General features: G+C 49.8%; 4 protein-coding genes; 2 read left to right on the top strand and 2 right to left on the bottom strand.

The window, feature by feature from the left end:
• Positions 1-686: 686 nt before the first annotated feature.
• Positions 687-2,183, bottom strand: GSTUM_00004073001 (uncharacterized protein). XM_002835221.2 has 2 exons: positions 1,734-2,183; positions 687-1,665 (listed from the first exon to the last, which is right to left on the bottom strand). The coding sequence occupies exons 1-2, from the start codon at positions 1,963-1,965 to the stop codon at positions 941-943; spliced, it is 957 nt and encodes a 318-aa protein (XP_002835267.1). The 5' UTR covers positions 1,966-2,183; the 3' UTR covers positions 687-940.
• A 302-nt stretch (positions 2,184-2,485) lies between these two features.
• On the top strand, positions 2,486-3,831 carry GSTUM_00004072001 (uncharacterized protein; the record flags this gene model as incomplete). XM_002835220.2 has 5 exons in its annotated part: positions 2,486-2,731; positions 2,816-3,319; positions 3,374-3,480; positions 3,536-3,629; positions 3,790-3,831. The coding sequence occupies exons 1-5, from the start codon at positions 2,717-2,719 to the stop codon at positions 3,829-3,831; spliced, it is 762 nt and encodes a 253-aa protein (XP_002835266.1). The 5' UTR covers positions 2,486-2,716.
• A 137-nt stretch (positions 3,832-3,968) lies between these two features.
• Positions 3,969-5,694, top strand: GSTUM_00004071001 (uncharacterized protein; the record flags this gene model as incomplete). XM_002835219.2 has 2 exons in its annotated part: positions 3,969-4,329; positions 4,648-5,694. The coding sequence occupies 2 exons, from the start codon at positions 3,969-3,971 to the stop codon at positions 5,169-5,171; spliced, it is 885 nt and encodes a 294-aa protein (XP_002835265.1). The 3' UTR covers positions 5,172-5,694.
• Positions 5,695-12,229: 6,535 nt separating this feature from the next.
• Positions 12,230-14,984, bottom strand: GSTUM_00004068001 (uncharacterized protein; the record flags this gene model as incomplete). XM_002835218.2 has 6 exons in its annotated part: positions 14,645-14,984; positions 14,340-14,513; positions 13,269-14,210; positions 13,016-13,213; positions 12,699-12,961; positions 12,230-12,596 (listed from the first exon to the last, which is right to left on the bottom strand). Exons 2-6 carry the CDS (start codon positions 14,442-14,444, stop codon positions 12,230-12,232), a joined length of 1,875 nt encoding a protein of 624 aa, XP_002835264.1. The 5' UTR covers positions 14,445-14,513; positions 14,645-14,984.
• Positions 14,985-20,652: the final 5,668 nt, after the last annotated feature.

Below are 20,652 nucleotides of genomic sequence, written 5' to 3'. Positions count from 1 at the left end.
ACGACTTACCTATATTATCGACTTCAACTCCAGTATTTAAATGCCGAGTAATCCTCTATGATTTCAAGTCATGGCATCTAACCCTCCCATTGACACTCCCCTCGCCCCCATCAGCTTCCGACAAAGATACGGTACGATAGTATCGTCGAGTCCCTGCATCCCGGTACCACAATTATCATAACTTTACTTATCTCGCCGTTCACGGTACATTCGAGCACTACTAATGCGCGGCACTATTGTGTACTCGTACAGTACCGGTACCCTTCCTACGGCGGCCGATGCCTCATCAACTGTTGGTCTACCGGTGCTATAATATACGCACAATGTACCGATATGTGAACCATAGGGTGATTCACATCGATTCCGAGACAGTCTTCGTTTGTATTTATGGAAACTGTCCGCTTTCTATGAGATTCCCTCGTGCTTTATCGCAGGTGATAGCCCCACCACCGGTAAGTCAGGCCTTCAAACCTGCGCAGGGAAAGGGGGTCAACATCGGACCCCCCCGATCGCAGGGGAAAGTAACAGGGGTATAATAGACGCTCGGTGGGTGATTTATCAGCCAATATACTCTTTGCTTAGAAATCATCCGTGGTTTCATGAAGGCTTCTGTTGTTTCAAGTACTGGTGCAGGTATGAGGGTTTACGATCAAACTAGCAATCACATAGTCTCACTCGAGATATGATTTTGACAAGAAGGAAAACAGGATCAATAAAAAAATGTAGATCAAAAAAGAGACTATTGATAACTCAAGAAGCCAAGGCTGAATCCAACGCCGTCCTTCACCCTTTCTACCTACCAGCTTACTTACCTGCCTCCCTCCCCATCCTCCCATCCTCCCATCCTCCCATCCTCCCATCCTCCCATCCTCCCATCCTCATCCTCCCATCCACCCATCCTTCCATCCTCCCATCTGCCTTGTTCATCGAACATTGGTGTTTAAACCCTCCCGACCCAGCAAAGAACCGCTCCAACAATCACTGTAGCGACTGCCCAGACTCCACTAACACCAGCAGCGCCCCTCAAATCACCGCCTTTGACTTTTCCAGCAAGCTCAACGATAGAGCTAATTCCCTGGTAGCTAGCAATCAATAGAGTCCTCCTGATGATCTTGCGCGAGCGGGGGCTCAATCTGCTCATCCACATACGGAGGAAGAATCCCCAGACACCGGTATAATCCTGCTTGATCTCCTCGGGAGCGGGATCGGTTGGGATGGTAGAATCCGCAGATCCATTTGGAGAGTAGAAGATAATCTCGCTAGCAGCCCAACCAACAGGCATCATCATCACCGCACGAGCGAGAAGCGCCGCTTCCGGGGCGTCATGTACGCGCACCACTGACTCCAAATCCCAACCAGATTCCAAAAGCCAGGAGGTAAGGAATTTTTTGCTCGCCGAGTAAAGGACCAACTGGTAGATACTGGATGAAAGGAGGGTCGTCAGGAAGCGGGTCGCATCGGTCTTGGAATCTTGCTTGAAGGGTGCTGCAGTCGAGTCCTTGGGCGAAGCACGAAGGAAGCGAAGAGGAAGGTAGATTGACAGCACGTCTATCGCGGTGGTCACAGCGAGGGTTGGGAGGAGCGGCGAGTGGCTTGGCTGGTAGGTATGTAGATAATGAAGTGCAGGCGAAAGAGTAAGTGTGACTAGACAGGCTGCTCGTGAGGCTAGAACCGGAGAGGGAAGCATTGTTAGCAGTCTGTCGTAGTCTTGTGATGAAGCCGAATGACCATACCATCCCATCCACCTATCCAGTAACCTAGAACCTCCACGATACGCCACCCGACGACTCCCATATAATCGTTTAAAGTGGTCATCGGCCGCTCAACGGCCATAATGTCCTGGCCGATCCATGGATTGGCGAGGTAGCTAAGGCCGGTAGCGAGCGCGAGGTTGAGAAACACGAGCAACACAGGCCTCAGCTTAGAAGGAATAGCGTTAGATGCCGCGCGTATAATCGAAGTCATCTTTGGTATCGGTTTTTTTCGCGTGTTTGATGGGAAAAAATGGGTGATCGCGATGGTGAGAAAAATGAGGAGGTGGTGAACTGGGAGGGGAATGTTGGAGGAGTGGGAGTTTGTGACGTATTAGTCGAAGCCTGACAGGCCGCTGTCAACAAATAACCCAATCGATGAGAGCTAATTAATAAGTTACCAGATATTCGCACTCTGTTCTCATATAAACGCATAAGTAAAGATAAAAAGGGTGGGTTTATTCAACTACCTGTACGTTCTCTTTGATGCAATTCTTGTGGAGCACAAACTCCGCCTTTTGGGGAATTATCTCGTCCAGTATGATACATTCTTCTTCCAAATCAGGATTTGAGTCACGTGACAATTCATCGTGGCTACTTCAGGGGATGGAGGGGCAGGGAAGCCACACCTCATGCCAGCCAACGGAGCCAGACACTGGTCCTGACACTTGATATGGCACGAGCGAGCATCCCACCTCCATCATCGTCATTCGAAACCCTCAGTGTCGTAGGGTCAGGTACAAACGGTGTTTCTTTGCCGCAAGATTGCTGGCGGCTTTAGTATATTCTCTTTGTCCTGATCATACAATTTTTCCTCATCATCACCATCAAACGTCGCTACGATTGACTTCCGTATCTTCTTTCTGTTCGGTTTGGAGGAGAGCTACCGGCAGTCTAGTTACTCGCTTCACCTCGTTGAAGGGAAGGGATAGAGTAGCTTTCCTCATTTATTCGCTTAATAAAATATGGAGTATATCCGGGTCGCTAAAGCATGTGTCTCCTCTATCTTCTCTCCGCCCCAAGAAGATACTTGTGAACTGTCAACTAACATAGGGGCACCTGAGGATTTTAAGGTCGAGAACGTGACCATCCTACATCATGGGCAGCCGACAGTTGGGACCCTCCACCTTACTCCCCACCATCTCATCTTCCGGATAGATCCCGAAGCTGAATCATCCTCTCAATCCCAAGCCCCACCCGCACAAACAAAGCCAGCAAAGCGGCCCCGGGAAATCTGGATCACATATCCTGTCGTTTCTACACTCTTTCGGCATCCAGCGAGTGCCGCTTCACCGGCCCACTTGCGGCTACGGAATCGGGACTTTTCCTTCCTTACTTTCCAGTTCAAGACGGAACGGGAGTGCAGAGATGTTTTCGAGTCGATCAAAGCTCTTACAATTGTCAAAGGGGTAGAAAGCCTTTACGCTTACTCTTACGCCCCAGGCTCTATCGAGAAGAAATTTAACGGGTGGAAGATATACAATCCCCTCAAGGAATACGAGAGGATGGGTATTGGTACCGAGAAATGCAAAGGGTGGAGAATGTCAAAAATCAATAAGGATTTCGCTGTGAGTTGATACCTCTTTTTTGGTGTGCCGAGAATGGGAGCTAATTTCAAGTAGTTCTCTCCAACATACCCTGCATTGTTGGTTGTTCCAGCCACAATAAGTGATACGACCTTAAGCCATGCCAAGAACTACCGGTCTAGGGCGAGAATACCCGCCTTAACGTGATTCTCCCACCTTATGAGATGCTGTACAAGTACCGTACTAAAATTTGAATAGTTATATCCACCCTCTCAACAACTGCTCTATAACCAGGTGTTCACAGCCGTTAACGGGTGTCCGTGGGAACCGTAGCATACAGGATGAGAAGCTCGTCGCAGCTATTTTCGCCTCATCACAACCACAGAATCTGCCCCAAACGTTGGGGCAACTTGAAACTTACAATTCATCCCCGTCCGGCTCCTACACCAATCTCGGGGCCCTCTCACTGGATTCCGATGCATGCACTACTGGCCCTCCTCCCGAACCCACAGAACCCCCTCCAAAAATATACGGGGCGCAACAAAACAATCTGATTGTGGATGCTCGCCCCACTGTAAACGCATATGCTATGCAAGCGCTAGGTATGGGGAGTGAGAACATGGAGAACTACCGGCACCTGTCTTCACCGCCTTGCACAAAGACTTATCTTGGTATTGAGAATATCCACGTCATGAGGGATTGTTTGAACAAGGTCATTGAAGCTATCAAGGATTCGGATCTCTCTCCCCTACCTCCAAACCGGGAAATGCTTATTCGCTCAGGATGGACGAAGCATATTGGGACAATGTTGGATGGTACAGTGGTGATTGTACGGCAAATTGCCCTCGAGCATAGCCATGTTCTCATTCATTGCTCTGATGGATGGGATAGGACCAGTCAGCTCAGCTCTCTAGCGCAAATATGTCTGGATCCATATTTCAGGACTATAGACGGGTTTATGGCGCTGGTGGAAAAGGATTGGGTCAGCTTTGGTCACAGGTTCCGTGACCGTTGTGGCTTTCTCGGGAGTGATAAGTGGTTCATAGAGAAGAGTGGAAACGGGGCATCCGCAGAGGAAGCCTATCTCGGCTCTGAAGACGATTCGCTCACTCGAAACAGCAGTCCTGGAGCATTCGCAACTGTAGCAAACGCTGGCGGGGGCCTCGGCGAGGCTTTGGAAAAGGGCTTTGGGCAAGCAAAGCTCTTTTTCAACACAGTAGGCGTCGTGCCAGGACGTGTCTCTTCATCAGCGAGCAATAGCACGGAACTTCTAGATGGCGCAGAGGACTATCCAACCTCCTCACCTCCCGACCGTAAAACAAAAATAGCAAACGCAACCACAACCCCAGTGACAATAACAAAGCCAAAAGAAGTCTCCCCGGTGTTTCACCAATTCCTCGACGCAACCTATCAAATCCTGTACCAGAACCCCACACGCTTTGAGTACAATGAGCGTTTCCTAAGAAGGCTCCTATATCATCTGTACTCTTGCCAGTACGGCACCTTCCTCCATAACAACGACAAAGAACGTCACGACGCGCGGATCCAGGAGCGCAGCCGCAGCGTGTGGGACTACTTTCTCGCTCGAAGGGAGATGTGGACCAACGAAAAGTACGACCCTGCTGCCGACGGCGCTGATAGGGAGAGGGAAATTGATGGGGGGAGGGTGCTGTTCCCGAGAACCGGCGCGGCGATCAGATGGTGGGAGGAGTGCTGGGGGAGGGAAGTGGGGGAAATGAACGGGAGCGCTATTAGTTTGCCTGCTCCGAGCCTCCCTGAGGAAGGGGATGGGGGTGGAACTGGAGGTGGAGGAAGGGGGGCCAGTCCGGCACCCGGGTGGCAGGGTGGGAGTGTTGGTGGGAGCGATAAAGGGATAGATGTTGAGATGATGTAGACTTGTATTGTCCTGTTTCTATTCCTCTCTACCGTATGTTTTTTCTTTTTTCTTGTTTTTCTCTTTCGTTCTTTCACCCTTTTCTTATTTTCCTCTGTTCCCTCCTCCTCTCCCCTAATCGGGGTTGTTAGTTAGGTTGCTAGTTTCTGCATGTATTTCGGCATCCAATCGCATGGTGGTTTGACAGTTTCTGCCTGCTCTATCTCGTTAGTTATCTTCGTTAGTTGGTTCGCTTCATCAACACATTTGGTCATGGATGCTTGTGCTTGGCAGTTTATTAAGTGCCGGTATTTGGGCGCTTTGCCGCCAAATACCGGTAGACACATATCAATACCAGGGTGTCTGAAAGCTTTATAAATTGCTAGCCTACCGTAGTCCATACTAGCGGCCTAAGGGTCAGCAGAACCTTCTTTTTTTTTCCGCTCTTTTTCTCCCATTCTCCTCGTCATTTCCCTTACTCGAGTATGATGATACAGTACCGGTACGCTATCATACCGTCCTCTCCTCCCCCCGGGAATCCCTCACCATGGTATCGCACTGTACCCACTCACTCATCACCATGATACCGTAGCCCGCTGCCAGCCCGCCCAGACGATACAAGACAGCGGCAGGCCAGTCACTGTCCGGGGTACGGTAGCCCCCATATATCCGTCCACAATGCACCCTTAACTTACCCCTGCTGTAGTAGAGATACGGTAGACACTCCACATGCCAACCGTGCATGCACGAACAATCCAGCCCAGTTCAGATCAGTTCAGTGCAACCGTGGGGGGCACACACCCACACAAATACACACCACACACACGCAAGCAAGCACGCTCCACCACCACCAACACGTCCTCTCACTCGCGATCGATCGGAGCACTGCACTCGGAGCGTTCACATTTTCCCTCCGTGCACTGGAGCACGAAGTGGGGGGTGGGGGGTATGTCCCCCACAGCCCTGTACTGTATGTACCGGTGTATCATGTTGAGGGAGTAAAGGAGGTACCGAGCACGATATGATACGCACGATAGCTGGCCCAAAACACACTTTCTCCGCAAGCTACCGATAACCGGTCGCAGTTCCACAGACACACACTTCTGCTCCCGAGGCATAAAGCGGGACCGTCCGGCCCCGGGCACTTACCCCGAGATCTTGGTGCGTTTAATTCTTGCTTCGAGTACCGGTACCGTACCGGCACGGGGGATCTACCAGCTTCCATAGCTTGGCGGGAGGAAGTACGGTATCGGTACGATAGCTGATCTGGCCGTGCTCGGCAGGTTAGCATAATTTTACTGATGCACGCGTCCTGGCTGGCTGGACCAGGTCTTGTCGTGTGGAAGTGGAGCTGGAGCTGGGGGGGGGAAGATACTGTGCACGTACCTATTCTCCCGATATTATCTGGGCCGGTGTTCCGAGCGCGAAAGGGGGGGTCGTAAAAAAAAAAGTATTAACGGGCGGCCAGTACCGTAACTGTTGCATTACTAACTTTTCTTTGTTACCGGACCTTTATGATGCCCGTCAACACTTCTCACCCTACCTTGCTCCAGGGGTAATATTACGGAGGATATGATACATGCATGCATCACCAAGGCATCATGTGATCCATCCACTTGTACCGAAACTGCGATACCGATACCGGTATTCGCAGTGCGGTACCGTGCGGTCTTGCTGGTTCTCGCAATATTGCTTTTCCCTCCTTGGGGATAATCCATGTGATACCCAACAAGTAAACAAAAAGCCTCAAAAAGGTACCCTAGTACCCTCCCTCCACAAAAACGAAGGCGGGTACGGCGACGGCGACGGCGACGACGACTATGATGCGTTCTCACCACGGTACAGTACTGTATCATACACGTACGAGTACAGTACAGTACGAACAGTACCGGTACCGCAATGCGATCACCCGCCGCTGAACGGATGGGGGCGGGAGGGGATATCACAGCGATACGATAAGGACATGAGCAAACCCCATCACGGTTATCTCTACAATAGACAAAAGCGCATAACATACATATGATACCACCAACGAGACCAAACTCATCGATAACCCACCGCGGCATCGCACCGCCTCCTTGGCGGGCTGCGCTGGTGTCAGGGCCCAGGGGGATAACCGGTTCCCGACCTGTGTTTTTTTGTTTTTCTTTTCCCTATCCCTTTCCCTTTCCTTTTTTTTTCTACCTTTTTTCTTTTTCAGAGGATAAAGTTGACTTGGGTTACAAATGACCGGTTTTGGGCGTCAGGATACCGGTATGGTGCTGTGCGGTATCGTACCTACGGTGGTCCACACCGGTATCCAGCAATTGTGATCCAGCTTCCCCCACCTCTGCGAGCCGGTTTTTTTTTTTTATATTCCGCTCGCTATTCGATACACTCACTCGCTCGTAGCTCGTAGGGCATCTCACACCCTAATACTGTCTTCGTACACTACCACCACCACACATCAAAAAAAAAACCCCCTTACAAGTATTGGGGTGGGGTATTATTATTACCGGTATTACACTCTGTCATATTCGCTATCGTGGGGGGAAAACCTTAAACTGGAGCACCCGAGATATTCATTTGCTCGGCAATAAATTACATGTCAATTCACACGTCTCCCGGTTGGATGTCCTCTTAACCCCCCTTCTTTCTTGGCAAATTAACCGCCAGAGTCTAACAATCACCGAGTGCGACACTTGGGTTCCCCCCTGGGCCCCCCACACACCCCATCTTCAAACCTACCGGTATGATACCATACTGGTACGAGTATACCGGTATTGCTCGCCCAAAGGTTGGTGTTTTTGAGATACAAGTACCCTTCTATTTTCCGAAGCTCTAACCTGTTATCTAGAGAAAAATTAGAGAGTAGAGAGAAGACCAGAATAGGAAAAAAAGAATGAAGTTGAAGTGGCTCTTTTTTTTTTTTTGGTTACACGTGCTGAGGTTAAGCCCCCACCGTACTCTCTTACCCTACCCTCAACTGCCCCCCATATGGGCATGATAATAAAATTTCCCACAAAACATGCTGTTATCATAGCTTCTCATACTCCCCCTCTGCCTACTCTTTCGCACCTTATCTACAGCATTCCCGTCAGACCAATCTTGCCTTGCATCGGTAGTTTATCCGAAAGGATCGAAACTGGAATCAATTGCACGGTATCACTCATGTATGATATGATATGATATGATAAGGGCAGGTTTGGTGAAATCTCAGATCCTCCCGCCTTGGCCACCTCGATGGGGTTGGGCACCAGTATGGTATGACAGAGATGACTGATTGGTAGATCCAACAATCCTCTATCGATGAGCTTTATGGTTGGGGGAATGCACTTACGGAAACTATCATATCGAGCAACGAAAAGTGAGTGCGGTTAAAATGCCCCCCCCGTGTGAGATAGGGCGGCGACCTTGTCCATGATATGATACTCATATCATATGGCAGCCCTTGAATTCTCTCGCAGCCAATCATCTGCTCCTTGCTTTCTTTTTTCACTCATTCTTTTACTTCACACCCTCGCATGTGTTTTTAACCCGGCCTAGTTCTGTTTAGTTGGTTCACAGCGGCTCGTCCCGTTTGGCTTTCCGCTAGGAAGCATGGGGGTTCCCTTCCCTCCCCAGTCCGCCAGTCCCCACCCCGGGACGTGATGGAAGCATGAGAGATCGATGCTATAGCCCCGTATGATAACACCTTTGGTTTCCAAGCATCGCTCCTGCACCTCTATGATATCGGTATCCCATGGATGGGACGGTGGAATAAAGTAGATATATACTCCATGCACAGCACCTCCTGCAGTGGGACCTTTTCTCTCTCTCGTGAAAAATCTTCTGGAATTGCCCTACCCCCCACGCAACGGTCCGATTGATCTGATTGATCTGATTGACATACTCTGTTTGTTATCGTTGCCGTTGTTGCTCTCCTCCCCCTTCTTTCTTCTCCCGCCTTTTCCAAGTGTTTTTTGTTTTTCTTTTTCTTCTTCCCATTTTTTACTTATCTATCCATTCGATCCATCATAAATACCCGGTGACCCCATCCCTCCCCCTGGAACGAGAAAAAGGTCGGTCCTTTTCGTTACCTCCATCGTCCGGAACCGAGAGCCTGTTTATTATTCCTTATCGCGTCTTGCAAAGGGGATAGGAGAAGTAAAGAGGCAAAATAAGGAGAAACAGATGCTTCGGGGCTACAACCAAACGATCGTCGTGCCTCCCCGAAAGCTCCCAATGGGTGATTGCGGTTTTATTGCACACACAGATCCACTAGTCCCGGTGGTCTACTCGACCACGCAGAGCTCACGATGCAATTGTCGGAATTACTGGCCAAGCCCTCATTCGGCCGATACCTGTGCCTGCGGGCATCATGCTTGCTATCATTCAGCCGAAACGACGATGGCCCCAGCAACAGCGGCAGTTGTGCCCTCTACCCCGAGCACGTTTCTAACGATTGGCGCATATGCGGGCATGATGGCTAGGATAGCCCGCTTGGAGGAAAGGCTCGAGGCACAAGAACTCGAGAGGAGGAACCAGATCGCCGCCGATAGGATGAACATGGAAAGACTGATGGGCGGGCTACGCGAGCTGGATGAGAAGATGATCGATCTGGCGGAGAGGATTGAGGAAGCCGAAGAAAGGCTGTTTGGTGACGAGGGACACGGCGTCGCGTTAGAGGCACGCCTACTCGATCTGGAGGGAAGGACCGAGGAGCTGGAGGAGGACATCGAAGCGATCAAGGCAGCCGTCTTTGATGATGAAAGGGAGCGCGAGTTTAGTGGAACCCAGGAGAGTGATATCAAGCGGGAGAAGGATATCAAGGAGGAGGCGAGGGATACCAAACAGGAGACACCCCACCCTCCACCATCCATTCCACCACCCATGAAGCAGGAAAGGGGAGGGTTCTATGAAGAGCACAAGTCTAGAATCCCCCCAGTAATGATGGATGAAGAAGAAGGCGGAACTCTCGTGCCAGACACCAACCCGGAGGACCCACAAATCGACATGGAATCCATTCTCCCACAACACCCATCCGATAAGGTCCGTGTGGCCAAAGCCGTACGCCGGCGGCTCCCCTACGAGAGTATCAGACCCTCCGAACAACTGGACTCATCTCCGCCTTTGAAAAGGTCCCGTAGGGCTTGCGTCGATTAACTTGGCTTATCTTGTCATCGTCATGAGGTTAACGTTCGGGGGAGGAGGCGTATTGGTTTGCTTTTTAAATCTGAATTCGGCGCTCGACATTTCTTTTCTTGTATTCTAGAGCGGGTTTTGTCCTTTTTATGTTTTTCTGGGGGTGGTGATTGTGAGATTTGGCGCGAGATCTTAGACGAGTTGGGGGTCGCTTCTTTCTTTCTCTATTATTTCTCTGGCCCATTCTTTTTCTTTCTTTCTTTTTTTTCTCATCTGTTTCCTTTCACCGTGGGGTGACTTAGAAGACCACTAATAAGCCATCCTCTTTTGAACGAAGATTGCCGACACCGGCAGATACTTTTTTTCTTCTCCTTGCTGTAGGACAATCTTTCTTATCCATTGCCAAAGTAAATTAAATTGAAAATTTGCATGGATGAAGCATCTTCAGTGAGCAGGTCAGTTCCCCGCTCCCCCGTAGGGGAGTTTCGGCTCAAATATCACCCTGGACCGCTCAGGGGGGGCCATCATTGTTTTGTTCCCGCGATTCGGGTTAGTGACGGCATACGAGTGACACAAGATGATCACCACCAACCAATGAGTTTGCAGTATCCTTTCTGGTGGCCGGAAGCCGACGGATCCTTTTTCCCCACCAAAAAACTTCCAAAAAGCTTATTATTAGAAATGGCCCCATTGAGTCCTGTGAGAGAGAGAGCACGAGACCACCGTGAACCCATTTTTATGGGCGTTTATCAAGCCCAGCATTCCAGGAACCGGGCATGGGTGGAAAGCAGGCTGCAGGGATGGATAAGGTTTTGTAATCGAGAAGGGAGGAGGGGGCAAAAATGGGGTATGATAGCTCAATCATTCTCGAGTCTGCTCAAGCAGGAAGAGGTAGGAATAGGAAGATGCGGGAGTTAAAGGGCCCTTTATATACTCGTGCCGTTCCGTGAAGGAAACCAACGTAATCCAATCAGAAATATCATCGGTACAACTTACTCGTAATTGCACTTCCTCGTCATAACCACCAAACGGGGGAAGTGCACACGTGCCAAAAGTTTTGTATAATATCTTCTCCCCGTCGCCCTTTTGCTCTGTCCTCCGCTATGATTCGATACTGCACGAGGGTCCAACGCCACAGTACTCGCTCCTCTATGATAGCAAACCAACTTGAGGCAATACTATTACACACTTATGGAAAGACAGTACAGTACATGATTAACAGGATCACTCAATCAGCGTCTATATCATAAAAAACAGGAAAGCTCAACAATTTTAAATTCCAAGCCGCTACCCTACATCCGCGCCAAATCCACAAAAGACGAGAGCAAAGCCAAATACGGATGCCGGTGATAGAAAATGGAGAAGAGGAGAAAATAAGTGAAAGGTATACCCCCTAGGATATAACAGGACAGAAAACGCAAATCGCGCGTCGATAAGAGCAAGAAACCCCCCCCCCTTTTGTTTTTTGCGAGCGTTCCACCCGTACAGTGTGAGTGATCGTATAAGCCTTATTCAAAAAAATGTTGTGGTGGTTATTCATACAAATCGTGAGATGGTGATAGAGGAATGGGGAAAGGGAAGGAAAGGTTATGGGGAAGAAAGAAAAGAAAGGAAGGTCAAGAAGAGAAATAATGAGTTGAACTAGGGAACAAGGTTTGAGGTGGCAATGAAGCGAACCACCGCCAAAGCTCTTCGACAAAAGAAAAAACAATTTACTTGCTGGAACTTTTTTGATCTCGTCGTTACGCATGACAGACATAGAATAAGGGATGTTTTAGTAAGAGAAAGGGAAGAAAAACCCATGTCATTAGCATTTCGTTTCGTCGTTTTGTGTCCAGACAATCTTTTCAAGGCGCGCCCCAGTCGGCCCCAGCAATCCTTCCATTCAAGTGGAATTTTCCTATTTTTTCGAACCCCCTATTGCCGTCAGCATACCTCATTGCACTTGGGGGGGGGGCTTTTGGGAGAGGATGAACTCACCTGGCCAAATCAACGCCTTGCATATCACCAAGCTCATCCTCATCGTCATCCTCCTTGATATCCGGTATGAGGCTTGTCCCACCTCTCGACCCCGCCAAGTGAAAACCACCACCACGTTCCTTCAACGGGCTACCCAATTCCCTAATCCTGCTGCTTCCCTCAGGCCCAGAAACCGGTGGTGGGGAAGAGCTATGCAAATCCTTCAAAGGGCTATAGTCTCCGGGCTTTGCAGGTGTAGACCCAAATTGGACATATTTCCAGAACGGGGCTGGAGAGGAGGTTGGAAGGTAGGACGACGGGAGTTGTCCGGTGGAAGGAGGGGCGAGGCGGGGGTGTTGGCGCTGCGGTGCAGGTGTCACCGCACTCAACGCTGGGTGGTCATCTGCATATGGAGAATGCCGAGACGGCGAAGGCATATTGGCGGAATCGCTGTGGACTGATGACGGGTGGTGATTCTGGGAAGACGAAATCATATCGTTGGTATGTGTCGCCGTGATAATACTAGACCTTCGGGGGTGGTGAGGGTTAGTTGATAAGTCGTTTAAAGCATTGTCTTGAGCGCGTAGAGCTGGAAGGCGAGATCCACGGTCAGGTGTGTAGGCCTCCAGTGGTGCAACTCTATTATAGGAGGCAACCGGGGGTGGCGTAACAGATCTTGAGTTCTTGATTGTAGGGTATCCCGTGCCTAGATCGTGGGGATCATCTAGCCTTAAGGCTTGAGAAGGAGGCTGCGGGAGCTGCTGGCTCATTCCGTACTGGGCCTGGCCCTGATTGCTCTTAACGGGCTTGGGTGAGGACGGCGACCCTGGCGCAGATCCGGGACGCCCGGAGCCAGTTTTGGTGACCTTCTGGATTTTTTTGATATATTCGTCACGATGTTCCGCAAGCAATTCCCACTTCATCCCCTTACCTGGTTCATCGGTGCGTCGAGGAATCTTCCGAAAAGCCTTGTTGAGTGAGAGATTATGCCTGATAGAATTCTGGACGGATATGTCAGGTCAACCAAACCGAGAGGAGGAAATCATGGCGACTGACCTGCCAACCTGTGTTGGAATGCCGGTAGAAGGCATATTTCTCCGTGATGAAGGAATAAATGGCGGACAGTGTTAGCTGCTCCCCCTCACTAGACAAAATGGCCTGTGCTATCATCATGGCATAGCTATAGGGCGGTTTCATGTCTTTCAGGGAATCATCAGAGTAATCGATATTCTCAGCTGTCAAAACAACCCCACGAGGAAACGTTGGTTCATCCTTTCTCCTAGCGGGTTCCGGCTGTGATGGGTTGTCTGTGATGACGGCCGGTGGAAGCAATTGCTGCTGAGATGACGACGGCCTGGGGCCCTGCGAAGACGGCATCGTAGCAGTATCGTAATTTGAAGAGTCGTTGCTCTGGGTAGTCTGCAGTTGAAGATCGTCTTCGATCGGAGCCAGGACCCTTGCACGTTGCAGGAAGCTGGGGTGGATAGATGCGGGCCTATCGGGCAAGACAAACATCATCTGCACCCCACCAATCTCAATAATGCTTCCACTCTGAAGCACAATAACCGCGTCCTTCTTATACGGCTCCTCATTGACCTTCAAACCGTTCCTTCCCAAGACACGCAACTGCCAATTCCGGTCCCCGGCCATGTCGTAAGTAATGATAGCGTGGCTCCTGGAGACCAATTTGCTCGGGCCCAGGTCAATGTGCACAATATCTTCGGCCTTCTGTTGTGGTGGAGGAGTGGGAGATCCGGCGGTGCCAGGGCGAGCATCGGGCGGGCGACCAATGCGGATGGTCAGTTCCTTGACGTAATAGGTCCACGAAGCGCCGGCAACTTTAGCATAGGCAGTAATTCCCTGGGCGCTTTGACGATAGTTCTCATCGTTAGCATATTTTACAGCTACCACCACGTTAGGATCTGGCATCGCCAAGCTTGCAATCACAGCATTTATCTGGTCCAAAGGAGGGTCAGGCGAGGTTTCAGTGGCTTGAACCTACAACGAAGGATAAACTTTAGCATTCTCCGCCAACCTAGCCCTACAAAGCGGTGGGCAGCAGCGGTAGCAAAGAAAGAGTGCAGTTTGATTTATTCCTATTTTGGAGGGATTGCTGGACCACTTTACCTTGCGTCTCTTGCTCCTGGGCCTTGAAGGAGAGGAATTCTGAGCATGTTGATCGGGAGTGGAATCACGACGGTTGCGAGTTCGCCTTATCGCTGAAGTCGGCATTGTCGCTGAAACAAAAATTTGGTTTTGTTCCGTTCCTCTGTTTTCCAATGTTACCGGGTTGCCTCTGAGCTGTGATGACAAAAGCAGTAATTAGCAACTTCGCATCACGCGTAAAGCCCTACCCATCAACGGGGTGACTGTCAAACGGCCATGACCGCGATCATGAGACAAAGCAACTGAGGGGGATTTGGAAAAAGTACCGGTCGCTAGAGCACACGGACAGGGAAGCAATGAAAAGTGTTCTCAGTAGTGCCGATGAGGTAAGTAGCGATGAGATGCGCTGGCCTGTGGAAGGATAACTGCAGAGACGGAGAGCGACGCGGTGTTTGAGCCGTGAAAGTGGGCTGGGGGGGGGGGAGAATGAGATCGCGTTCTAAAAACTAAAGTAGACCACCGAGCAGCGTCGCAGCCGCCACCGCAAATGTCGCAGGAAGGGGTACGTTGAGGCAAGGGCGACTCTGCGAACAGAAATTCACTTCGTGGTTGCGTGGAGGCCAGAACGAGGAGGCAGAAATGAGAGAGCAGGTGGTGGTGGTAGTCTAGAAACGAAGTGGGAGCTGACCATGACGATGGTGATGTTTACTACGATAGTCTACCGTACAGGGAAGGGAGATGGCGCCCACCAACCAACCGATCCAGCCCAATTGTTCTCCTCGGGAACAATGAGATGGCATCAAAACACAATTCACAAGGGAACTTTTATTAATGGGGGGTACTGTATAGGGTTTGAAGGGGAAGGGAAGACGAGAACTCCCATCTCAAAATACGCGAACCCTGGTGATAATTGTCGGCAAGTGATTGATTTCAAGCGAAATTGACTTCGCGCTTCGGGTTTACGTGAGGCAAAAGCAGTGGCACAACAATGGAGACAATAGAGAGAGAAATCCTGTGGTGGGCGTTTGACCAACTCCACTTGCCAGAATCTTGGCACAGATTTGAGCCTCTATCTCTCCTCCTTCGCCCTATCTCTTGCTCCCTAGGGTACGGGTATGATAGCGGTTATCATATCTCTTTGAATTCCTCCTCGGATCTCCCCGCTGGTAACTCGTACGTATGATAGCTATCCTCTCATCCACCTTAGTCTACCTTATTGAAGAAGACGAATAGGCTAGATTGTAAAGAGTCGAGTAAAAAATGATAATATATTGGGGTTCCTCCCTTTATGAACAAAGTGTTGTTGTCGATTGCAATCACATAGGGCTCCAAAGATTTGATTGTATTATCATATCACAGGAGAGAGAAAAATTCAGCGACAAGCGCCAAATGGGAAATATTGCGTCACCTGGCAGTCCCGTTAGAGTAAAGCGTCGGTGGTGAGGGTGCTAGGATGGGGGTGGAACAAGCGAGCTTGGAGCATGGAGCGGGACTTGCTCAACGTCGAACCCGTGTGGTGGGGATGAGGATGCATCGATGCGTGGGAAAGAAGAAAAAGACAAAGACTATGTACTGACGGACCGATTGATTGTCTGGCGATCACACTTATCATTTAGCTTTACCGTTCCCGCTCAACTCGAGCCTTTGCTTGCTCCGTGCCCCCCCCCACCTCCAACTGCCACATTCCCGGGGGGAACATGAGATGAGGGACGGGCTCCCCTCCCCCTCCCCCACCCCGCCAACGTCGTGATTCGGATAAGTTGGCGGAAGCGTTGCCTATACGAGTAGCCCAAACGACTACCATGAGATTATCACACACTTAACTTATGCCCGGTATGATATCCATAGCCAGCACTGAATCCTACCAGTACAGTACTGATACCACACACTGCCCACCCCCGGTGCGGGAGCGACCTCATCGCCAGTAATTCGGTCGATCAGCACCTATCGCGTATCCACCCATAAACGTGCCTCGGTAAAGAGTACTATTGCACACCTTCTCAGACCCCACCACCACCCCCAGCGAAGCTGGAATGATAACGTTATGATAGATAGCACGGGAGCTGCAATACCGGTATCCGTTCCAATTGGGGGGCCAGCAAGCGAAAACCTAATGGGCAGGTGGGTTCGCCAGCGTCAGCACCAGAACCGCGGTGCTCGCGTACAGGTGCCCTTTTGTGTCCTACCCCACTGCGGAGCTGGAGGGCAGGTGTATCTCTCTGTACCTATGATATGAATTGTCGGGCATAGTCTACATGCAGCACCGTGCCCGTGAATGATGGATGGCCTGGGTGGGGTGGGTGTCAATTTAACCTACCCACGTCAAAGCACCTGATGGAGTCGAGACGAGTCAGGTCGAGCGGGGTGTGTGTGGGCTGTGATAGTCCGATACAGCAGTGACTATGATAGTATCGTACAGTGCCGGACTTGTATGATACCTTCACCCCTCCACGAGCCCTAACCCCGATCTCAGGACCTCCACCTACGGTGCCCTCATGCCATCCATTGTGAGCGCTTGTAGAGTAGACCCACTCATTCATTATCCAACATAACACAACTCGCCCCGCCCGGAACGATCAATAAAACACTGGTATTACCAGCACCCATCATCACATCCGTACCGTGGGAGAGACCTCTTGTGTAAGGTGTTGAGCGTTGTCCTTCTCGGGATAGAGTACAAACCAAACCGCCGGGCTTAAATACATGATGGAGAGCCACTATACTATGCCTCTCATATCGAGGCCACGTCCCCCGACCGCAATCGACTGCGTGGACATCCACGAGTCCGACAGTAGACTAGTCTACCGGTGCCATCAATACGGCACCCTATGCCCCCGCACACAGCACAATACCTTTGTCAACAACCCACATGGCCTCATACAAATCCTGCCAGGCAGAGACGCGATACAGCATACCGCGCACTGGAACGGCAAAAAGCTCCTCATTCGCACTCCTCGGGCACGGTCCATGGTCTACAGGGCGGAAATTTTGTGATGGCAAAAAGCAAGGATTATAATATAATAATATACAATATATCGATGGATCGATTAAACACCATGAAATGAAAAAGAAAAAACAGCATCGTACTGTACAGTACAATACCGGTTAGATAGAACCCAAGACCAGTCGCATTCACTTTCCCTCCTCCAAAGGAGAGAAATTACTCGCAAGCAAGCAAGCAGTCCCTATGAGACTGGTGGGTCTGTACTGAACCCAATTTTTCATGATCCTTAACCCAAGCACCCTCCTTCCTGTTTGTATTATAAGATGGATAAGATGGATAATTCACCTAATGTCATACTTGTTATATCCACTCCAGGTCAACCGGGCCTTGTATTTCTTTCTTTTCTTTTCTTTCCCGCTCTTTGTGATCATACCAGAGTATCATATCGTCATACAATCCCACCCACTTGTATACATACCGCACCGTTGAAAAGAACTGCTACGTACGATACGCACAAGTCACAGTATTTACTACTGCCTAGATCCGAGCGGAGGAGGTAGCAATTGAATACGGTATCATAGCAGTCCTCTCGCGAAAAATTCAAACGCTCCGACATCGGATATCGTATGATACTTGTACCATCCCACAGAAATCGACAACCGAGTGATAAATTGCGGAAAAAGAAAAAAAAAGGCTCAATACGATGATTTACTATGATATAGGAGTACAGTAGGTTGCCATTCTCATCACCTTCCGAAATGGACGAATATAACAAAGGTTTTTGTATGATATAGAGCTAACTACTCCTGTGAGTTCTTTTCTTCTTTTCTTCTTCTATAGAGAGTGAGCATTGGTCGAGAATGGTAGGAGGAGGAGGAGGAGGAGGAGGAGGAGGAGAGGGGTATGATATTTGGTGAAAAGTGATGACATATACGGATTTCTGCCATGTGCCAAGGCGCTAACTTGCTCTTGTGTTATATCACGAGGGGGGGGGAAGGCACCGTATTGGGGATCATTTCGCGTTGGACTTTCTGCGCTCCGGAAGGGCGCTGGGGGTATTATTTCTCTTGGGAATCTGGTACTATACAGGCGTATTTTACTACTGGTATTACTTACGGTGCTCGAGATGCTGTAATAGTACAGTGCTTATGATACTGGTACGGTACGTAGACTATTGGCTAGATATACACCCCAGGTTGGAAAAGAGTACAGTACCGTATGATACCGTGCGCACCGAACCTGTTAATTGGAGGGAATAAACTCCCAGCCCAAAGACCAGAGCAACGGCGGCCCACATTAGACTACACCTAAGTTACAGATTTGGGCGATTCAATTCCTCTGTTCACGTTATGGAGGGATCACGGGATATGAACAGCCGATACTCCCCGTCACCGTCTATCATCCCCCTATGGTACCGGTATTCCCGTCAAGGCAGGACGTAACTCTACCATCCGTAAGCCTCAACCCCATCCATTCCTACGATGTGCACTACCAATAACATGCCGAAGGAAAGCTACAGATCCCCGACCGAAGAAATAAATTTAATCTCCCAAACCACCCAACCAACCAACAGCCCTACCGAAGCCCCAACCGGTACGGTATCATACCGGTAGACTAATTCGGCTCACCCGCCGTCGCACCCGGAAGAACTACTTCCCAAGAAATAGCTTCCAGAACACTTCCAATAGTGGAAACGCCGGCAGCCTATCGGAAACAGGGCGGGATGGAGGCAATTAATTACCCATTTCCGGGCGGTGAGCGGGTGAAAGTGGGGGCTGAGTATTCAATCTGCGTGGGGTTTCGGTCGGTCGGAAATCCGATCTTTGTGGGGCATCACTGTACTCGAGTGCCATATTGTTAGGAAAATGAGATGAGACTTGATGAAATGAAAATGAAAAATGAAAAAAATGATAGAGATGAACGTTTTTTCTTTTCTTTCTTTTTCCTTTCTTGTTTTATGATAATTTGTTTGGTGGCTGCTGATAGTTGGTGTAGTCTAGTGGTCAGGAAGGGGGATGGAAGTCCAGAAAGAATATCCACCCTGCTTTGCCAAGAATACCTCTCCGCCAGCCGACATTTTACTGCAACCCTCACCAAATATTCGCCTGACGGAGGTCTTCTTGGCAAAGACAAGCGAGGCACAAACTCGTCCACTTCCCATCGTAAATTGCGCCAGCGTCCTGTCGGAAAAGCTTGGCTATGCGGGACGTTTGATGGTTGGGTGTATGGTACCGATAGGTGCACCGCACCGTTACCGTGCTCGAGTGCAGGGACAAGTGCGGGGCGTTAACGTTAATATTAAAAAGCTTGTTATCATAGCCGTGGACACGAAGGTGAGAGAGAGAAGTGAGAAGAAGGAGGGAAAAAAGCCTCAAGAGCGAGGGGGGGGGGGGTTTCGTGGGACTCTTGATTGTGTGTGTGTGTATGTGTTGTGTAGGTTGGTGGTTTGTGGTATATGATATCTCCTCGTCATCAAGTCTGCCTTTGGCTTCGGGTGGAGGTATGTAGAAAAGCTCTGCAAGTGGGGAAGGAAAAGAGAAAGTGGTAAATGAAAACAGGGGGTTCCATCCTTTACTTTTACAGTCCTCACGAGAATCCGGATTTTTGACCCAAATCGACACTTTTTACAATATCCAATCTCGTCTAATCTAGATCCATGAGATTGCCTACCGTATGATACATCTACTGTACAGTACAGTACCATCTACCCTACTACCCTGCGCCCTTACAGCGCGTATCGGTATCATAGGACCAGCAAGAGCCCCCCCCCTCCCCCCGTGATCCGCGCACCTGTTTTTCTATCCGTCCCATCCCATCGCAAGGTAATCACCATCGTCACCATCGTCACCACCCTCACTCCGAGAGGGAGGCTTTTCCAACTGCTTACTTACTCGCTCAAAGTATTATTGTACCATACCATACCCCAACATCCACAGGTGCAATCCAATAAACTCTCAATAATATGACGCTCTCCGCGGAGGCACATAATTATGATACCGGCAGGCTACAGTAGATGATGACCTGTACGAAAGCGCGAATCGCGGCGGTGCCGAGATTTCAACTAGGACCGTCTACGCGTCCCCCCCCTCCACAGAGCAAGGGAAAGGAAGGGGGGGGGGAGGATTCTATAAAAGATATCAAAAATCCTGCACTGCCCCAGCAACCTAGACTATATGCCCGCTCGATTGATTGCCGTGCAAGCATTTTACACTAAGAAATTTTGAGATAAAAAACCGAGTTTTTGGCTTTGTGCATATATCACGATCGTTGTTGTTCGCGGTCTACATCTGCCGTACCCGAGGATTGTACGTGTACTCGTACACTGTACTAGACATGACAAGAATAGTTAAGGGAAGAGCTGAAACTCATATCATGGGCTAATCCATCTGG

Source organism: Tuber melanosporum (assembly GCF_000151645.1).
Source record: "Tuber melanosporum whole genome shotgun sequence assembly, scaffold_1, strain Mel28".
In the NCBI taxonomy this organism is placed as follows: Eukaryota; Fungi; Ascomycota; class Pezizomycetes; order Pezizales; family Tuberaceae; genus Tuber; species Tuber melanosporum.
This window is presented reverse-complemented; position numbering and strand designations above follow the sequence as displayed.

Bases quoted from the DNA above. Each gene is read 5' to 3' on its own strand.
- GSTUM_00004073001 (XM_002835221.2), bottom strand. From the start codon at position 1,965: ATGACTTCGATTATACGCGCGGCATCTAACGCTATTCCTTCTAAGCTG. The intron at 1,666-1,733 runs GTATGGTCATTC...CTCCGGTTCTAG, and splicing joins CTGGATAGGTGGATGGGATG to CCTCACGAGCAGCCTGTCTA.